The following is a 21,877-nucleotide window of genomic DNA, read 5'->3' as shown; positions in this document are numbered from 1 at the left end:
GACAACAGAGGTTAGAAATGCACTTAAAAAAAAGAAAAAGAACAAAAGGCCTTTTCATATTCAACACACTGGATGGATTGTGTTAGGTATAAAAAAGCTTTCAAAGACCAGAGCATATGTAAAAAAATATTATATGTATTGTTGTTGGAAGGCAGAGGGACATTTATTTGCTTACTGACTACATTGAAAGTTCCTGTGCTTTAACTTCTCTCATTGTTTCTTCAAATTTTGTGCGTGGAGAAAACAGTTCCTTTCTTCATCATACTGGTTCATATAGATAAACAGTAAAACCAAAAAGTCAAATGAACTGAAAGAGAACTGTGTTGATAGTTACATGCCAGCAATGTACAAGATAAGCATTTGTAAGGAGATGTATAAACAAACTTCAAAACCAGTGAAGTTTTGCAAACATAAATTTCATAGGCAAACTGAAATTGAGTGGAGAGTGAAGAGAATGAAGAATTCAGATTATTTGCATTTGTTTTCTTTGACTCCAAACGAAGTATTTTCTTGTATTCTCATTGTTAAGTGCCTGAATGTGTTATTAACCTTTATGAATTGACTTTAAAAGCCAAAATCAAAGATAAATATTACTGTTCTCCCAAATTGTTTTTGTTTTAATGTTGGTTTTTTCCACTGGAAAGTATTTGCTGACTTCTGTAGTCTGCACAGGCACTTACTGCTCTGTGACCCTGTCCTTGATTGTTTCAAGGGTTGCTTTTCCCTGCCATGGGGAGGATGGCTCCTGCCCCTGTCCACTTGGTTTGGGGTTCTGGCTTCTGGTGCCCTCAATGACTTGTCAGCAGACAAACTTGTTAACCATATCAAGTAATGGATTGTCACCATCTGGTTGTGAGGCCATGGCTTATTTCAGAGGACAAAACCTGCTCTCAGTCCTTTAAGTGAAGGAGGAGGTCACCTGCATGGCCTATGGAAGATGGTTTGCCTGAGCAGTCTGGAGAAGCTGGCTCTGCAGTGTGCATGTGCTGCCCTTCCTCCAAGGAACTGAGAGAACGTATTTCAGCAAATGATTCCTCAGTCTGTCTAATGTCCCAAAATACGTGAACACAGAAAAAGTTGGTGGTTTTCTCTTTTTGCCCTTTTCAATGTGGATTCATTTATTCTTAATTCCAAGAACATACCAATACCCATCAGTCTATCCTTCAGTCTGGAAGTTTGCAATATTTGGTTTTTTTGGGAAGGGCTCCCTTATTTTCTTCTTGTCTCTCTGGCATTAGAATTGGCTTATCTCACTTTTCTAATGAACCTACATTTTCCAGATAAATGAAAACATAGAGGTTTATCTTTCAAAACTGAAACAGTTGGATTGCCTTTTTGTTTTACTGGGATAAGCATCCACAGTGCTCTGGGGAATGGAGAATGATCTAAAATAAGCCTAGCTGTTTTTTGTTGTTTATCTGTTTCTTTTTGCATCTGTCTTAGTATTTATTGCTACCATCTGCGTTTCATTTCAGGTTGTCTAATGTCTCATTCTGCATGTTCTTTGCCTATTCTTTTTACATAGCCTTGGGCTGTAATATCACCATTTGCCTACAAGAGATCCATTTCTATCTGTAACAAAATGAATTGCATTCATCTGTGTAATTCATTTCTAATGAATGCCTTGCTCCTCATTAAACAGTGATTTACCTTTGTTTCCCTTTCCTACACTGTCAACACGAACCATTTTGAGGTCCTGTGGAGAGATGCTAATTTGAGAAAGCAAAAGTCAATGCAACTAAGCACTCATGGGGACCATCCTCCTTGGCACTTTCAAAAATATTCATGGGACACTTTGCAGAATAAATTTGCAGGTGGATAAGAAGACTCAAAATGTTTTCCTGTTCATAAGCTCTCAGTGTATGAAGGCAATGCTTGATAGTTTAAATGCAATTCTCCTTGACACTGTCAGGAGCAAGTAAATCTTTTCAGACCTTGTCTGTTCTGCAAGAATTTTAACCATCACAGCCTCATTTTGGGAGACTGTACTCTTGGTTCACTGTCCCCTCTCTACATTTTCAGGAATATTAAAATATTTTGAATGTATTTTCAGATTTAATATTTTTAAATACCTAATTTGGAGATATTGAGACTTGAAAATATTTTATTTCAAATTTTTAGTGAGATGCAAAGATTCATATAGATATTTATTAGCTTTACCAGTAGTGTCTAAAGGAAAAGGATGCATTCCATTAATTAATGAAGTAGGAGTTGTGTAGTAATTTTGTTACAAATTTGATTCTTATGCAACTTTTGTGTAATGCACTTTGAAGCTCTCCAGCAGCATTCCCTTTTCCAGCCCTGCACTTTGCAGAACAGCAGAATCTGTCGTGTGTGCAAATAGATCTGTGCTGCTGACAGTTGATGGTTAGAGTATGGGATGAATTATCAAGTTTATTTTCACTTTAACCCTAAGCAGAGTTTGAACTGCAGGAAAGGGTTATGAATATGAAAATAACATTGGTAAACATAATTTAAAACATTACAGGAAGTTTTATTTAAAGCCTCTTCAACTCTTACTTTGGTGACAGTACAAGCCACTCATCAGCACTTTTGATTGCTTGAATTTAGGTTGGCATTTTTCAGTATTTGTTCGTGTTGTTGGGCCAGACTGATCCCCAGTTGAAACTCTAGAATTGCCAGTGGGTATCAGTGGATTTACACCATGGACTAATTTGATCATGCTATTATGAGGGGATTGGAGCATGGGAGGTTGGGTTTTTTAACTGGTCTTGCCTAAGTTGTGTAGTATCTGGATGTAAGAACGCTGATTAATGTAACAAAACCTTATTTTTAATATACCTTTTAGAGGACAAAACTGACCTTGAGAACAGTGTGATGCAGAAGAAAATTAAAATCCCCAAACTCTCTCTCAATCACATAGAAGAAGCTGGGGAGGTTACAGATTATGGGGAAGAAGATGTGGAGCTTAGACACAGTAAGGTACTGAAGTCTTTTTTTTTTTTACCTCCTTTCCTTTTTTAATTTTTTTTATAAGTGCTTGGGGCATATACAAGTGTCCTAGCTTAAGAATTCCAGACTTGCTTTTGATCCCCTTAAAACAGTGTGTTTGGTGAAATTGGGTCACATTGTGTGGGGGGGTGGGGTATGGGTTTTTCAAAACCTGATTTGAGTGCAGTCAGACGTTTTCCTGTGTATACTGTCTGCACAGTGTAACTGCCATCTGAGCCTGGTGCAACAATGCTCTTCCACTCAGGCCCAGAATGCCTCCAAAGTCACCAGTACCTGGCTGTGCTAGCTGCTCTTGGTGGCACTTGTGACATTTTGCTCACTGCTTGTTTGGAATCGGGAGGGGTGCTCTGAGACTGCCCAGCTACAGCACTGACTGAGAAAAAGAATTGACAGGACTGGATCACTCCATTATAACTCCCAGTTGCCTTTTTAGGTTCAAATACTAGAAACTCACTATGGAAATGTATTTATTTTTTGATATCAAATTATTTCTTTCGAATTCTGCCAACCTTCAGAATAAGATATTGCTCTATGGCTCTATGTGTTTTGCAGCTGCAGGAGTGATATTAGTACATTTCCTTGTGGTGGGCCAGCTTTTTATTTAATGGTTAATTTTTTTTTTAAGAACATGAATGCAGCAGGTATATCATCAAATAATTTTGTCTTCTGCCACATAACTCGTGGATATTGTGGTATGGGCATTTGATAGTGTCAGCTTCTCAGCCCTAATCTATGAGCTGCATTTGCTTTCCTTGCAGTTGCTTGGAAATTCAAATGTCTTTTCCTATTTGGCCAGTAAAACTTAGTGACTTTACCTGTACTGTCACATATTAATCCCACTATCCAGGCCCAAGAAAGTTGTGTGATTTAATTTGTAGGGTTTGTGCAGATGACTGAAGGTAAAATTCCACTGAGAGTTCTCAGGACCTGAAGCCTCTGCAATGCAGTACTAATATAGAAGGAATCAGTTGATAAGGAAGATGAGGCTGGATGATATATTCTGTCTCCAGCTTCAGTGTTTTCAAATCCCTTTCAGTGTTTGCTGATAGTGTTAACTCAGTCACCTGCATCAGGCAGTTGGGTGAACGTGCTGCAGGGATAGTCAGAGGAGGTTTTGTCTCCCAAAGTGTGGGAAGGACAAGCCCTCAGTTCACAGAACAGCTTTGTGCCTCTGCTGCTTTCACCTCTGGTGTCGTCACAGGTGACAAGTGGAGCACACAGTTGGTTCTTTCTTTTGCTTATCAGAAAATCAGTTGCTGTCAGAAATCTGAATGTTAAGGGTAAACTTTAAAGAAAGACAGATCTAGATCCACTTTTAAAAAAAGAAATTAATGATATGGAATCAAGTGACCTATATATACTGATTTTGTAAGCATTGCACAAATGCAGGAACTGCCTCAAAGTTTGTACATGCATTTAGCTGAGTTACAGTTGCTGGTTATGCTGTATGTTATGTCCATAAGAACCTGTTCAGCAAAAGTTTTTTGCAGACTGGCTTTGTCTTAGTTTTTTGGAAAACAAGAATATTAATAGTTCCCAAGACTGTAGAAGTTTGATTTTATTAGGTCTTACCGCTCTCCTAATTTACTTGTTTTTTATTGTAACGTGCAGAGACAAGATGGGAGGAAACAAAGTGAAGGTACACACAAAAGCATTGAAGCAGTTGTTGCTCGCCTTGAGAAACAGAACGGGATGAGTCTCAGTAATACTTCCAGCCCTGAGGAGGCTTTTATGGAGGCTACAGAGGGCATGAACAATATGGACGATGCTGTAGTTCCTCGGATTCTCTATGAGGAATTGCTGAGGAGTTACCAGCAGCAACAGGAAGAAATGAGACACATTCAACAGGAGCTGGAGAGGACGCGGAGACAGCTTGTGCAACAGGCAAAGAAGCTAAAGGAGTATGGGGCACTCGTGTCAGAAATGAAAGAGCTCAGAGACTTGAACAGGAGGCTCCAGGATGTACTGCTGCTAAGACTAGGTAGTGGTAAGTGCCGGACTTAAGTGGGACTGGTTTGAATGAATTTTGCAGGTGTGATCAGTAGTAATGGAAATGTATTTGAAGAATAGCGGTGGTTGTTAAACTGGACATTGAATGTTAAAAGGGTTTTCTGCTGTGGCTGTACAATATGTGTCGAATTTGTATGCTATGTACGTCTGGGGTTTTCTTTAAAAACTAGAGGTCTTTGTGCTGGTATGGCTGAATCAGAGTTCCATTTTAAGCAGCTGTATTATAAAGAGTCTCTGACTTTCCAATATATGCTAAAAAAGTTAATAAAGCATCATCTGCAAAATATACCAATATGTTCCAGTTTAAAAAAAAAAAAAAAAAAAAGAGAAAGTAAAGAAAAGGCGCTGGAATGAATAGTTGGGCTAAAATGAATTTATCCTTTGCAGTTAGGGATTTTGTTTATTGTTATATGACTATGTTATCTTCCATTTTCTGACCCCTCTTCCCATTAGTAGCTTATTAGAATGTGATATATTCCTGAAGTTTTAGCAGTGGCTTTAAACAGCCATGCTATTTGAAAAACAATGGATTGTTAAAGCATAATTAAAAAACTTTATATTAGCATCCCGCTTATCAACACTTGTTGCAAAATGCAGGCTTTTGTAATTTGGATTTCAGCTTTAAATATCTTGGGTCAATTGCTCCTTTGTTTGGGTTTATAACAGTTATTTAAGCATTATGTTGGAATAAACGGGAAAAAAGACAAAATAAAAAGTTCATCCTTTTCATTGAAGATGGTAGCCTTGGAATACCTTCAAAATTTTGACTAATTACATTTATTTGCAATTAGAATGTGGTACTGCTGTGTTGAAGATTTGCTCGGTCACTGAAACTTGGTTGAAATCTGTGCATCCAAACTTAGCATGCCATTCTTACGTCTGCCTTTGTGTATCTGGAAACTTAATTTTTGCATGTCAATTGGAAATTGGCTCTTCTCCTGGACTGGAACGAGTGCATGCAATTTGCATGTGGGTCTGAGTTACCCTCACAGAGCTGGACCTGGGAGAGCATGTGCCTGTGCTGTAGCATGTGTTCAGGTGTGCCCACACCCTTGGAGCCAGGTTCTTGGAGTGTCCCACAACCTAAACTGGGTGTCTGATTGTGAATGCTCATCATTGTTACACTGTGCATAATTAAAATGTTGTTACTTACCATAAACATTCCAGTTAACTTTCTAAATAAAACTAAATAGGCAAGGTTGCCGCAGCCTGAAAAACACGATGTGGTTGGCAGGAGATTCCACTGAGCTTTCTAAAATTTTCCTTGGATAGAAAGATGTTTCTTCATCTGCAAGTAGTTAGCTGGAATTTATGAGAATGGAGCACAAGCCAGATGTTGGTAGGCAATGGGGCTGAACAGCATAAAGTACCAATTTAGTTGGTAGACTTGACAGCAGTTGGAGTGGTGAGACCAGCAGTGAAATGAAGACAGCTACTGAATTCTGTCTCTTTCACTTTAAGAAAAAGAAGATGCATTTTTGTGCTTCAGCCAAATAAAGAAACCTTAGGACAAAAAAGGAAACAAACAAACAAACAAAAAAGAAAAAACAAAAAGAGGAAAAGAAACCCTGGGAAAAATACTGAATCTTCTCTAAATATTGGGCATGAATTTCTATTGTATGCATCATTCTGACAACTGAAAACAAATCCCAATTGCATTGAAGACAAGTTATTTAATATTAATCACACACCTGGAAAAATATCAAGTATATGACACTTCCCAAAAAAATCCCTTATTATTATTACTTGTAAGGAACACTAGATGATGAAGGTAGAATTTGGCAGTGCTGGCTTTGTCCTTCACAGGGTTTGTATTCTAAAGACTCAGTATTAACTGTTGCTTACTCTGTTGTTTTTCCTTTTAGCCTCATTCACAGCAGAGAAACAACCATGTTCTAGAAAGATCAATACAAAACTTATGAATAATTAGCAAGGGAGACATCTTCAGCATGTTCTAAATTAGAGAGTCTGATGACAGTATGAAAAAGTACTACTTTTAATCAAGAATAGATACGTAAAGACTTTTTAGTCTTCCTTAATTTTCCATCTTTTAAATGAGGTATGTTTGGGTATGCGAATAATCTCTGAAAATTGTTCTGAAAATAAATTACATCCTGAATTCATCTACAGTTGCAGTGATCTCTTAAACCTAGAGTTTCAAATTACATGTAATTTATGTTACACTGCACTTCCAGCAGGCTGGACTTAATGCAAACTAATTGCATTTCTGTTTCACCTTAGAGACTTGTGATTTCTTTGCATGAGATGACAGCTGGTTTGTGCTGATGAATTGCAGCTGTGGGAAATGCGTGCCTGTTGCCATTTTAGACTTGCAGATCAAATATAGAGCAGCCTCTTGAGCTAACGTGCAGTCAAGTAGTCAGCCTCCTAATTTCCCATCAACGTGTTGAATTCAGTGAGGAGCTGGAAGTCAATGTACTGTACTTGAGACTTCAGCTCTGCTGCTAAACTGGAGCCACTTTTGTGGCAGGAGTGGGGAGGTTCATCTTCCTCATGGTGACACCGAATTGCTCTTTGTCACAAAAGAAACCTTGGAAGCAGATGACAGTAGTGAAATCAGTACTGATCCATGGAAAAGTGCTTGATACCATCTTTATGATTTTAGGGTATTGTTTCCCAGCACATGCCTTCACAGAGGAGCCAGGCATTTCACCAGGGCTCTGGGGAGCAGAGCAGTGGAAAAAATGTGATGACTGTTGTGGAAAAGGTTATGGTGTCCCTCTTGAGCTCCTGGAATAATGTGTGCAGCCTCTTGCCTTGCTCACTTGGAGAAGCCCTGCAGCTGTAGGCCTTTGCAGTTTGTTTTGTTGCACCTGAAAACACAACTAATTTGCCTCTTTTTATCAATAGAGAATAAGATAATTTAAAGAATTAAATAACTGACTCTCCCTTCTAGGGACTTTAAATAGCCCTTGGATTGCAAAAGAAGAATATCAATAGCTTCTTGAAAAAACATCTGTCTGCCTGGGCAGATCTGAGCAGCTTCCTGTGGCTGGAAATACGGTCAGAAGTACTGAAATTGTATAGGGATGATGCTGTGTGTGTTTTTAGCTCCCTGATAGTTTCTTCATTTTCACGTTATATTGCTGAGAATTAGTGTTGCTCCAAAGTCAGGACACATATTCATATTCATTCAGAAACATTGATTCATCAGCACGTGCACACAGACCCTCAAGGTTTTATTTTTAATCCCAGTTTAATTTCAGTGATCCAGTTTACAGTGTCTTGGGACTGACACCAGAGTAGAGAGAATGAAGTGGGATTTATGTTTTAGCACATGTCAGGAATTACTGTTTTTCAGCTTTTCTAGATTTGTTTGGCATTTTGATGTTTAAAAAAAAAAAGGCCCAAGGTTTCTGTCAAGTACAGAAAGTACCAGTATTATCACTTCTCAGATTTGTGTTGTTTTGTTTCAAATTCTGGTAGTTCATGTGTAAAAACTTACTGCTTACAAATTTATGCTGACCACTTTATCAGTCAATTAATTTTTATTTTCTTACCAATTTTAGGAGTAGCATGCATTCTAAGATGCATTTTAGAGGAAAAGGGATGGTAAAGGCACTTCTTCATCCTGATTTGAATTTGCTGGCCTCTCGGATATTATCAAAAAACTGCAGTCAGAAGGAGAGAGATTTTGCAATAAAACGTGTTTCCTTCTTGCATTCCAAAAATTGTCTTTTTTTTTTTTTCTTTTTTTTTTTCTGATCCTTTTTACTAAGTGCTGTCATTACTAAGCCTTTAGATAGATGTATATATTTTTATATGTCCCATTCATAATCTTTAAAATAAGATGCAGAGAGGAGGAACTTAGAGTGTAGTGAATGGGGCACACTGCTCTGTTGGCAGGCAGGCAGGAGTGCAGGTTGCATGTGCAATTCACAGCATGCAGGGCTGAAAATGCAGAATTTAGTTGTGGAGACTGCCTAGTTAGAGGCAGGTTTCTGTTTGGGAATCAAAAATCAGGATATTAAAAAAGAGGTTTTAAAGGCTTTCTTTTGGTGACTTCTAAGCAAGTAGTAAAGCATGAATTGGAGCAGAGGTATTCTGACCTGTGAAAGCTGTGGTTGTTGTGGACTTTAATCAGCTTTTTCCTTGGGGAAGCTCCGGAAACCAAATTCCAGCTGTGTCAATATATGACTAAAAAGAGTAAGAGACTTCTAAGTAGGGACTAGAAAAAGTGATTAAAGGGAAATAAACGTTTCCTGCCAGGAAGAAGGTGGTTATACTTAGGTGTCTTCCTCGAAGTGACTTTCAAAGTATGAGAAAATAGCCCTTTGCTGAAGAATGTTTTCTTAAATTAACAGCTTCAGAAATGACTTAAGGTCACTGGCAATTACATCCCTGCATCTGCTGGTTCAGTTGTGCCCATACAGGCTTTGGGTGCTTTAAACAATCTGGGTCTTGCCCCACTCTGAATCAGCTTTACAGGCTCAAGTTTAGGAAGTTTGGTACTAGAGGTGCTTACTAAGATCACTGTGAAATTATAATGCAGATGGGATGTTCTGTGATTTCTTCTCTTTTTGTGCCATGCTTGCATTGGGGCTGGCTCTCAAGACCCTCTTGTTGGTGGAACTGCAGTGTAGGATTGTCTGAGTTGCCAAGACAACTTCTAGTCGTTGATGAGCGTGGAGTGGCAGCCAGCTGAGAACATTTAGCTGGCTATGTAGGTGTAGAATAAGCTATAGGATAAATGTCAAATGCTGACAACGGAGGAAGCACTGCTATCGCTGTATAATAATCCCTAAATGAAACTGCACAAAGTAGGAGGGATGGATGCTGTGCTTGTTCCAGGCACAGGAACTATTTAAGATGAGTGACTAAGACCTGAGTTGTGGTGCCAGCATGACTTGCAGAGTTGGATCAGTTCAGGGCTGGGTCCCTGTGCACAAACACTGGGCAGGGAGCTCAAGGGTGCTCTGATGATTGAGTTGTCACTGGCTGAAGATGTCAAGGTTGGGCTGCAGAGTGGTGCAGTGCTCTCAGCACCAGCCTGGTACAATCTAGTGTCAACAAGTTATCCTTAGAGTTCTGGATGTGGTGTATTTCCGTGGTGTCCAGAGTCTAAGCTTTGCTGTGCTGTGGAGCCACCAGCCCTGCATGGAACTTCAGTGCCTGCTGGAGCTTCTTGGGATCCTAGAGCCGCACATCAAGGGACACTGATAGGCTTGGGGCCATAGCCTAGGATTCTGGTGGAACCCCTGCAATGAATGGAGTCATGAAATCCAGTTCACAGATTATTTTTAGTTTGTGCTTCTGTCCTTTTAGGAACATTTATAACTTGGATCTGGAAAAGTTGATGACTGACAAAATAATTATCCTGCTTTTACGTCTCAAACATATGCTTAGTAGTATTCCACTGTTTAATGTGTGCATAATTTTTGTTAATTACCTTAAAAATAAAAATCAGTGTTGGATGGATTGGACAATCAAAATTCTAATTTATGTGGGGTTTTTCTAACCTTTGATATTCTTTCTGTGCATGATACTTCAGCATAAGGAGCCTGTTTCCTTCATAGCATTTCTTCAGATCCTCACTATTTTTATACACCTCTGTTATATCTAAAGATATTTTGGATTTCTATAAAATCTGTAATTCTGTGTGGATAATTTATGTAATTATAACAGTAAATTACGCAGGTTCCTATGCAACTATATAGCAATTCTTATTTGAAGAATTACTATTGTTGCTTTTGGTTTATAATTTCAGTGTCATTTTAACATAATTTCCTTAGTGTGCATTGAAGAAATCTTACCCATATCTGTAATTGTCCTTATGCTTTAGGAATAAAATTAAGCACTTAAATTAAAATTAAACATTTTAATGTTTATAAAGCAGGAATACTTATCCTGCTTTTAGTTATTGATGTTCAGAAGTAACATTTTGGTTTAGATTACTTCTAACTTTAAAATGAACATGATTAATATGTTATTTTATGCTAATCATGGGTGATGAAGGGATTGATTTCATGTTCTCTGGGATAGCAGACAGCTCTCTTTTCTTAACTATCTAGGACCTGCCATTGAGGTTGAAAAAGTAAAACCTGAATCAATTGAGCCTGAACCTGAGGTACAGAAGACCTTCAGTGAGGAAGCAAATACATCAACGTACTACCCTGCCCCAGTTCCAGTAATGGACAAGTATATTCTCGAGAATGGAAAGGTATTTTATATTAAATATAGCATGAGTAATTTTTAAATGTCCATCTGGTGATGTTCTTGTGGAATTTTCATGACTGTGGGGTTTTGCATGGTAGCAGCTCATACAAGCTTCCCCAGTTTTCATGAAGGTGTGCAGTTATGCTGAGGAGAATTGTGAAGTTACACAGATATGAGTAGCATAGAAAAATATCCTCAGTGGTAGATCATTGAATGCTGTGCAGCATGAGGAATATAGTTATTAAATATGCATGCACAGGCAAATTGACATAGTCTTCAGTGGGTAACATCCATAAATGCACCAAATATTGACCAAAGTCAGTAACCCACATTATAAAGCTACATGAGTCTACTTTACCAAAAATACTTCTTCACAAAAGTTTTTTAATATTTATAATGTGCTGTAGTCATATTGCAGAGAAGCCCTCATGTTTGGGTTGGAGTGCAGGAGGTCATTATGAACCCTGGAAGGAAAATGGGTTCCCTTGATGCTGGTAGGAGCATTGCCACTGCATTGAGCTGATGTAGTGCTACTTTCCAGAGACTTTGTGAAGTTGCTGAAATACCATCTTGCTCCAGTTTTCCAGAACCTGACTGAGAGTTTCTCAGGTTTCAGTGTGTTTAACACATTGACTGCTCTTCTACCTAGGCCTGCTTTTACATCTGTTTTCATTAGATAAATGTGATGTTTCTTAACCAAAACTATAAGCCCTTCAGAACTGCCTGTGCAGATCCTGTTTCTTGGTGTATATAGATGCATTTGGTACTCTAATCTGAGAACCCTTAGGGAGGAAACATCATTCCAGCTTTGCCTTACAGTGGAATTACTGATGGAATATAGCATGAAACTGCATTTTCAGATTTGTGCTAAAATATTGACTGCACAATGTCTGTCCCTCTTGAAGATGAATTCAGCATATCATTGAGGACAGAATGTACATGAAAAATAGTAGAATCATGACAGTTTGACAGGATTTTGGTTCAGATAGCTTTTCTTCCCTAATATATTTAAATATGCATCTTGCTTGATTATTTTGTGTAAATTTGTGCAGTGAGTACTTAGGGTGTATTACTGTGTGAGTTTTCTTTACCTCCTTCTCTTCCACTTAAGGTCTGTGGGATAGGGCACATCCTTTAGTATTTGTATACAGCTTTCCTGCACTCTTTTTTCATCTGTCAGCTTCTTGACACTTCTTTTGCTGATGTTTTCTGTCTTTACAGATATTAGTATCTCTTTAATTCCCTTTTTATAATTTTGGTTCTTGGTTTGCCTATTTACCGGGTCTACAGCCAGCTCAGATGCCAAAAATGTGAACTAATAATGTATTTGGAGTGTTGGAGAGTAGTTTTCTTCAGTTTTCTGCATTTATGGCTTTATTTCAGTATTCCTTTATTGATATGCACCACTAGTGTAGTTGAAATACTTTTTTTACAAATCTTACCCTTTGTGGCACCAGATTTGATCTTAGTAGGATTCTTTCAAAGCAGATAAATCTCTTCCCTCTGGAGGGAAAACGGAGTCACTGAAAAAGAGCCTATAGAATTCATTAAAAAAAAAGGAAGAAGAAGAAGAAAGGAAAAAAAAAAAAAAAAGAGTTCATCTTATGAGGCAGGTTTTAGATCTATTGCAGATGTTAGCACAGCCACGCTGGTGAGCGTTGCTTTGAATTCACTGCTGTCTCTGTTGCATTGTGCTTGAAGGTTGATCCGGCAGTTGCTGAAATTGGGAGTAAATTTCCCATTGATTTCATCAAGACAAGAGTCTGGCTCATGGGGCAGCTCTTCCAGCAAGAAGGGAATGTATTCTGAGTGTGGAGTACAGAGCTTTGGGATTGATAGGAAACAGTACCAGGCCTGTTGTAGAGAGGTAAACTGAGACACGAGCACATTGAATTCCTCACTGTGCTAGAAATGTGCTAGAAATAGAAAAAGGGAGACATAAGATTGCTCTGGCTGTGGCTGTCTGTCACATCGTTGCTGTTGCCATAGGTGTTTCATACCAGCAATTGCTTTTTTAATAAATGAATCATGTTAAAAGAAGAGATGATCTGTCTGAAGCATAAATATTCAAAATACTTCCTGTGACTTGTTCTTTTCTTTTGAGTAACTTCAAGCTAATGAATAATGTAGTAGCTTAAGAGACTAAATAATCTTTGGCAAAGGCAAACCCTAATTTTGGCAGAGAGGAATTGAATTTTTGATCAAATACAACAGTCCCTACAACTAATGTAATACAGACACCCAAAATTTGCTATGTCACAACATTTCTAATCTTAGTTATTTTCTAGGTAACTTTCAAACATTTTACTGCAGAACTTTTCCAAGATCTAACGAGTAATAACTGAATTTAAAAATGTACTGAGATTGTTTTCTGAGCACAGGCTGCTCACTCCTCATTGCAATTGCCTTGCAGAATATGTAGAGAGCACCAAAAGAGTGTGCTTTTTAAAAAATCATTTATGAAGAGGCTCAATAACAGATAAAAATTAAAAACAGGGGTGTGTTGTGGTTATTACTAGTTTAATTTCTTCCCATGCAGATTTATGAAAAACTTCTTAGAATCCCTTTAGTGTAGAAGATTCTGCAGGAGAGGCAGCTTGCTGCATGGTTTTATGATTTAAGGATGGTAGAGTTTTTTTTATATATAACATAGCTTGTAGCCAAACCAGTCATATTACTCTATTTAAGTTTTTAAACATCTAGTTGCTTTTGAAGGATACTGTTGTAATAAAAAATTTCTTGGGGTTATAGTCCTCATTAATAGTTAAAGCAGGTTTCTATTTAAAGGAAAAATGGTATTCAGTTGAATACAGGCAGTATAATGTTTGGTATATAAAATTTTAAAGTAGCTTTGTCCAATTTTCATTGCATTTAATGGGACTTCTGTGATACAGCTCAAATTTGTATGGGTAGCAGGCACAGTTTATGTAAAGCCTGATGAAATGAGTAAAACCACAGGAAATTAAGGGCAGGGCAGTTAAGGCAAACAGTCTTCTGATGCAGTTTTGCTATGGGATTTTGTTGACAGGATTTTTTTTAGTCATAAGAAGGTCAGAAGTTTTTTTTAAGTGTTAATATTACAGAAAGACCCTGATTGGACCAGATCTAATCAAAGCTAGATTTTGTGTATGTAGCAATCCAGCTGTTTGCTGTTTTGCACTTGTCCAGATTGTCTGAAGGTAAGTGCAGTGAGCTCTGATCCAGTTGGGAGGTGTAGCTCACGCCTTCCCTTACTTTGATGAGAGCAAGTGTGTGTCCCAGTGAGTAAAGTCCATGTGAACAAAGCTTGCTGTGTGCAGAGGTAGTTCAGGAACTGGAGCAGGGATGTACAGGGTACAAAGTATTTGTGGTTCCACACGGGCCAGCGTGTGTGTCCTGTTGCACTTGTGTCAGACTTGTGCTGGTTACTCGTGGAGTTGTCTCCATGCTGCTGTGTGAAGGTGTCCTGAGTGGCAGGACTATCAGCTCCAACACACAGTGGCAGCCTAAGGATGGTGCTCAGAATCTTGTCCAGCATTTGTCTTAAGAGTGCAGCACTGGGAATCTTGGGGTAGAGACAGGGTAGCCCTGTGGGAGACAGCCAAGCAGTCAGTGCTGAGCAAGACTAATAAGCAAAACCAGACTTGAGCATCTTCCTTTTAAAGACTCTCCAGTGGCTTCACACTGCATTTCCCAGTACCTGTATTATCTTCCTTTACTACTTCAGTGAAGCACATTCACTTCCCATTGTTCAGATAATGGAAAGTTTATGATGTTGCTGCAATGGGTCATTGCCTAACCACAAAACAGTATTCATGTGGTGCATTTACATTGATTGTACATGATAGACACACTTTGTGTTAGAACTGGAAGTTTTACAAAGCTTCCAAACTCTCCTGGCTTGTATTGAAACTGGAGCTCTCAAGATCCTTTCTCCCTTTCCAGTTACTTTAAACAATCAGGCTGGGTCTTGCCAACAGGTACAGAATACAACTTAGGAAGTAATTCCCTCTCTACTGCCTCTGGAATATGCTTTGGGTAAAGTCTGTTTTAGCTGAAGGGAAGTGTTTCATCTTGCTCCTGAATTAGGCTGGTGCAATTGCTTGGTTTATATGCTGTGCATAATTTTGTAATAATGGATGTGTTCACTGTTTCCTTCTTCGATCTCTATTCCTGACCACAGTCTTTCAGGAGAGAGGTTATGTGGGGGGGAAAAGTAGAGATTACTAAAAGGAACTATATTATATATTGAGGTTGACTTGAACTCCCTGACCCACAAAGTTGGAAAAGTTTCAGAGTTAGGCAAAATGGATTTGTTCAGCCCTAATTACTGTTATTTTAGTTCCTAATATTAATGTTCCTACAGCACTTGGATACTGTTGTGTGCTACATACCATAGATAAGTTGTTATTATTACTACCTTCTAGGTCCATCTTGGCAGTGGAATTTGGGTAGATGAGGAGAAATGGCACCAGCTGCAAGTAACACAAGGAGATTCAAAGTATACAAAAAATCTAGCGGTTATGATTTGGGGAACAGATGTTCTCAAGAACAGAAGTGTCACAGGAGTTGCAACCAAAAAAAAGAAAGATGCCGTTCCCAAGCCACCTCTCTCACCTCACAAATTAAGCATTGTCAGAGGTAGGTTATTTGAAAACTTTTGCTTCCTGCTTTGGAGTTTAACCATTAATCACCGAGTTGAAAGATGCTTCTTTTCAGCTCATTTAAAATTAACTGATTAAAAATTGTAATTCAGATTGCTATTGCATTGTGAAGTGCATACGTACCCAGGAACAGTAAAACACATTGCAATAGCTGTGCACAGTGCAGGCCTCCACAGCTGAAGAGTTGTACATTGACTTCAGTAAGGTTTGAAAAGATCATCATTTTAGACCACTTGTAGGGCAAGACTCTGAGCCTGGAGAACAACATGTTGTTCTAGAATACATTTATAACTTGCTAATATTTTAAAGTGCATATATTCCTTTGAACAAGAATGAGAGTAGCTTTACCACATTCTTTCATCCAGAACATAACCAGCTCTGGCATGAGGCACAGAAATTATTATAGCTGTGACTATAAAAATACACATACCTTCAAAGGCAAGAAAGAATAGCTTTACCCTTTTAAGTGAAGAAAATGGAAATAGTAAAAATTAATTGTTGCACTTGAATTGGAATTTGGACAGGAAGTGTAAATCCTGACCTCATCTGGTAGGGAAAATTGCAATGACACTTTCAGTAACTGCAAGCCTGAGTCCATGTGTGTAGTGCTTTGAGAGGGAGGAGGCCTTCTCCTTTATTTAAGCTGAATGGTGAATTTCAGTCCCTTTGTATCATCATGCCTGTGTTGCATCATTTCTGTCTCTCTTGGTATTTCAGGCTTCTTTTTAAGTCAGAAGTGAGTTGGTTCCTCATGGACTACATACTGAAATTGGATTTTTAGGTTTTGTGTTCATACTAAATTGCAGTAGGGCTGAAAGAAACCTCCCCATTTGGTAGAACTTCATTATTCTGCATTTCCTGGTCTTAGTTGCTACGTGCCCTTAACTGTGAACTCATTAAGAGGTGTTGTAATCGGCCATGAAAGTACCATGTTTTGGAGTAGGAAATAGGATTCCTCTCTGAGTGTGTGCGTGTGTCTGTGTCTGTGTTGTGTGGGGAAAAGTTGGAAACCTACCTTTGTGCTGTCATCTTTCTTAGTTTGTAAGACATGAGTAGAAGACATGGGGTTTTTCATTAATCTGCTTCAAGATTATATGTGGAAGTGGAAGCTGTTCCATGCTGATTTTCTAGTTCTGTCTGGGGTCTTTAGGTACCATTCTTACACATATAGCTGAGCAGTGATGTGCTGGCCACATAAGGAATCCACTCTGTGGCAGTGGCTCCCCTTGTCAGCTCCAGGTGGGAAGCAGAATTGGTTGCCCTGGTGTGTGTTTACAAGCATGCAGCAAAAAGGGGTTATTTTCCACTGACCCATTGCAGTGTGGTTTCCAGTTTCCCTGCTGGAGGCTTTTGCTCCTCAATGCTGCTGGCAAGGTTTTCTGTGAGAATTTCCTTTTCTACTTCTGTCAGGGTCACTCTGTGTTTCTTGAGCCATTTAAATGATAGCTTTCTTCTAACTCCCCTGACTACAGTAAGTTTGGGAGTCTGCTCCAACAGGTACATGATGAGAGGCAGATGGGGTCCTTCCCTTTCTTCTTTTCCATACCTTTACCCTCACCAGCAATTCAGCTCTTCCCTATTTCCTCGTTTTTCTGTGTTTTCTGTCATACTTCTGCTTCAAGCCTCAACCCTCATTTGAATTCTACTGTTACATGCCCTGATTTTCCATGTTCCTCTTTTTAGTGTTCCTTTCACCTTGTCTCTGATTCCCCTTTTGTTAGACTGCAGCCTGTACAGTCTCTTGATCCAGTTAAACTGCATGGCCAGTGTTGGAGGTGTCAGGCTGCCTTTATCAGTAGGACTGGGTAGCTCATAACCATGATTTTCCATGTTGTCGTGTCCTTTGCGTCAGTGTTAGCAGGTCTTGCCCCACCATGGAGAAGAAAGCAAAACAAGACAAAAACATGACCAGCAAGGGGACAAATAGGTGAAATGTGAGGGAGCTTGCATAGCCAGTGATTTGGATCAGGCATCACAAAAAGTAGTGAAGCCCCTGGTTAGCCTTTGAGTTCTACGTGAATCTTTGGTATTCAGCAGTACAAAGGGGTGTCTGTGTGCTCCTGTAAAGCTGAAAGATGAGGGAGCAGAAACCCCAAATTAGTCTTTGAAGCCCTAAGCCAGTATCCTTATGCAAGTACTAAACTTCTGCACCCCCTCACAGAAATTGAAGAGATGGAGAGGGAAAACTGTGATCAAGGATCTGTCTGGTTCAGAGCAACTTTTAAAATTACAGCTTTTGAATGAGTTCTGTCAAGTGATTCATTGCTTGACTTTGTGGCTAAACAACACAGCCTGTCTTTCACTGGGAGGTCACCTTACTGGGTGTATCTGCCTGGGAGTGTTCCTAACACTGTTGTAGGGCCAGCTTATGTCCTGCAAACACACTGCCTTTCTTCAGTCTCTCAGTGGTGTGCCTTTTCTTAGGTGTTGTATTTCCAATCATAGTTTAGGGATGATCAGCATTTCAGCTATCAGGCTGCATGCTGGTTAATTTCATTTATTTTATATTCAGTACGTCTTACAACATAAAATTCTCATTGCTTTAGATGTTCTCATCATTCTGTGGACACAGACTAACTTATTTAAAATAGATTTTTGAACGACAACATTAGCTCTTAATGTGTCTGATATCTCTATAGCTTCTTAAAAATCCCCACTGTGTAGTATGTAATAAAGAAATGATAAAAAGTATGATGGATGTGCACTGTTATAAACCTTGTTAATGCAAAATAACCTTTTATAAAACTTCTCAGAGATTTCCAAATGAACTACAAAGCATGCATAGTACTTAATTTTCATAACTTTTTAATATGGTGCATTAGAAATGTTGTAAACCACGTTAATTAAGCAATAATCTCTATGGCTTTCTGTATAAGAAGCAATAAACAGCTAATGGAATAGATCACTAGGCAAAGCAGAACAGAGTTTGTTTAACCAGTCTGGGAAGCCTACACAATAAAATACTTCGATCTGTTTATGAAAACCAAAAAACCCAGACCTGCCTGTCACTAAGGAGTTGCATGTGTTGCACCACTTCACATTTCAGTAACTTCTGCAGAATTCTGGCACCAAACTTCCAAAACTTGGAAGAAAAATTGTCTCAACTTTCACTGCCCACATTGCTTTTGCAGTTATTGCTATCTCTTGCTTTTTGTGTTCCAGATAATGTGTATTTCACAAAGAGTATTGTTCAACATGCAAGGAAATGTTGCTTATCCTGAATAGTCCACTAATAAAAGTGAAATAAGCCCAGGGACAGGGCAGCTGATTAAAAAAACAACAAAAAAATGGGCATTAATGTATGTGGAAGAGATATAAAAAAATGAAATAAATGAGTTAAAGTCTTCTGCTGGTTACTGCTTCTCTTCCTAAGCATTGTCATTTCCATACCCTCCTGAAGGGGTGAAGGTGGGAGTGACTTACTGTGGACACAGCTCTGGTGGGACTTCACCTGGAAAGAGACTGAATCTGCTGTGGAGATTCAGACAAGTGCAGGAGTCGGGCAGGCAAGGCTGCCACTGTAAAAGGTTGGGTCTAGCCTTGTTTCTGTATGGAAAGCCTATTAATGTAGTCACAGCATAACTGGAAGTTGTTCATGCCACTGATTCAAGTTGGTGACAAATCTTGACTTTAACAAGATAGACAGTGAATCAAGGAAAACTTCTCTTGTCTTGCAACAAATATACACAGTGCTTACTCATTGCTGTCTCTTGAGTAGTTAGCCCAACTCAGGGCTGTATTGTTTTCTAAAAATATCCTAATAACTCTTTCTTTTTTTTTTTTTCTCCCCAGAATGTTTGTATGATAGAATAGCACAAGAAACTGTGGATGAAACTGAAATTGCACAGAGACTCTCCAAAGTCAACAAGTACATCTGTGAAAAAATCATGGATATCAATAAATCATGTAAAAATGAAGAAAGGAGAGAAATTGCAAAGTACAATTTGCAATAAACTTTGGATTTTTAATAAAGTCTTAGTGTTTTACTTAAGTGTTGGTTTTTGATTTGTGTGGCATTTTTGCTGATGGAAGAAGCTGACATGAAGTGTTCTCTCTTCCTAGAACTGATTCGTTTTTCGAGCGGTTCTGTCATGGTGTAAACTGCTTTTAACTAATGTAAGATATATTGTAAGTTCACTCAGAATGAAAACTGAACTTTCCAAGCTTTCTCCAGTGAGTTGCAGTTTGTTACCTGCAGTTGTACATAGGTTGTGGTTCTGTGGACACCGACCCGTTTGCCCTACATTGAGTTTTACTGGAGTTAGTGGATCTCAGCTGCAGTAAAACATCTGCTTAGAAGGAAGAACTGTACAAAATTCACTTTGCTATTGAAAAGGGTTTTATTGTGTTTTACAAAGTGTTTTTTCTGAAATGAAGTTTCAATCGTTTGTTTTTATAAATCTTTGTTTTGATCTCTAACAATATATTTGATCAAAAATACACAAAGAACGTTTCTTTTTCAGTTATCTTGTAGGTAGATCACTATTACCAACACAGTTAAAAAAAAAATATCCACCAATAAACAACAAAGAATGAAAAGCTGTAAGTTGTAAAAACATGATAATTCATTTTAATAAATAAATCTAAAACCAGTTCTTTTTCAGGGACCAAGACACTTCAGATTTCTTGTTGTGGTATGAAATTCCTCAGTGTGTCCATATTACTGTTCTTGAAATATTACCTTTTTAGTGTATTTGTACTTTCAAACAGTTTAAAAATTGCCACACTATGGCAAGAGTATGTACAGTAGAAAATTTAGTACAATTTTGTTTGGGTCCATAATTTAACAATGGACACTTTTAGCACAAATTTTAATTACAAATAAAAATAATTTTCTACATTGAAGTTAGACTTGCAATGCAAAGTTTTTAGAAAAACATTGTCAACTGAAGTATATGTTATTGTGTGTAAGTGAAACAAAATAACCTGAAGTCTCTTTTCATGAAGGATTTAGAGATAACTTGAGGTGTGGATTGATGAATTTTGAGGGTTTGTTATATTAGTGATCTCAATTCACCTTCCATTTATTTTATACTCACAGATGTGATTATCTGTCTTTCAGGGTGCTTGTTCCTGAGTGTCAGGATTTGTTCCTTTTCTACCACTGCAATTCTGTTTCCTGTAGTTTTGAAAAACTTCCAGTTTCTTATCACCTTCCTATGCACCAGTCCACCCTGATGTGAAGCCTTTTTCAGTGTCCTGTAAATGTAGATAACTTGGAACAGGCTGCTGGGGTGGGCTCACCATGCCTGGAAGTATTTAAAAGGTGTAGGTGTGGCTCCTGGGGACATGGTTCAGTGGTGGGATGAATGCCTGGGCTTGATGATCTTAAAGGTGTTTTTCAACCTAAATGATTCCATAATTTTTTAAAGGGTTGGGTGGGTGGAAGAAAAAAAGGAGGGGAGAGGAGGAGGAGGTGTGCTGGAACTGCTGTTCCTCTCTTGGAAGAAATGAGACAAACACCAGGCTGTTTCTCCCTGTACATCACCTATATGTAAACAATGTCTTAAGTCCTAAGTGTTTGCTTTCTGCTTTCTGAAGTCCACTTTCATGGTTGCCTTGCACCAACCCCATGCTGTGCTGCCAAACAGGAACACCCCACTTTCACCTCTGGTGTTCCTGCATTCCTGTCCCTCCCCTTAGCCCCACACGTGTGATTGAACAGGTGTGTCAGATCCCACTGATTTCCAGGGTTATTTCACAACAGTTGCTTCCCAGAGGATGGAGCCAGAGCTTTTGTGGTGAGGGGTGGAAAGAGCAGGAATGTGTTATTCCAGTGTATTACGTGTGCCCTGAAGTTTCTTTGAGCAGCCTCCCCTGTCCCCTAATATAAGAAGTGTTCTTAGCTAGTGTTTAATGAAGTGCATAAGTGTTTATGATTCCTAGTTTGGGATGGTAAATAACAAATTATTGTTTAAAATGTCAATGCATGTAGCCTTTTATTAATTAAAGAACAAAATAGAGATGATATTAAAAAACATTTAAACAGCAAGTTACCCCATTTCAAGCAGACTTGTGAATGTACAAGGTTAGGGGTTTTTTTAAGTGATATTAAGGCAACCCACTATTTTGAG

General features: G+C 38.6%; 1 protein-coding gene across 3 annotated transcripts in view; it reads left to right on the top strand.

Moving 5' to 3' along the window:
* The window catches only part of LOC306806119 (BEN domain-containing protein 5), a 549,457-nt gene extending 529,663 nt beyond the window's left edge, over positions 1 to 19,794 (top strand). For 2 of the 3 annotated variants that reach the window (XM_079314569.1, XM_079314567.1), the window contains 5 exons: positions 2,810 to 2,943; positions 4,585 to 4,960; positions 11,016 to 11,164; positions 15,567 to 15,780; positions 19,596 to 19,794. In XM_079314569.1, coding sequence (XP_079170695.1) covers positions 2,810 to 2,943; positions 4,585 to 4,960; positions 11,016 to 11,164; positions 15,567 to 15,780; positions 19,596 to 19,756 — 1,034 coding nt within the window. In that variant the 3' untranslated portion in view covers positions 19,757 to 19,794. The remainder of the gene's footprint in view (positions 1 to 2,809; positions 2,944 to 4,584; positions 4,961 to 11,015; positions 11,165 to 15,566; positions 15,781 to 19,595) is intronic. The other variant, XM_079314568.1, reaches the window with a different exon arrangement.
* Positions 19,795 to 21,877: the final 2,083 nt, after the last annotated feature.

This window comes from Erithacus rubecula (genome assembly GCF_903797595.1).
Source record: "Erithacus rubecula genome assembly, chromosome: 10".
Lineage (NCBI taxonomy): Eukaryota > Metazoa > Chordata > Aves > Passeriformes > Muscicapidae > Erithacus > Erithacus rubecula.
This window is presented reverse-complemented; position numbering and strand designations above follow the sequence as displayed.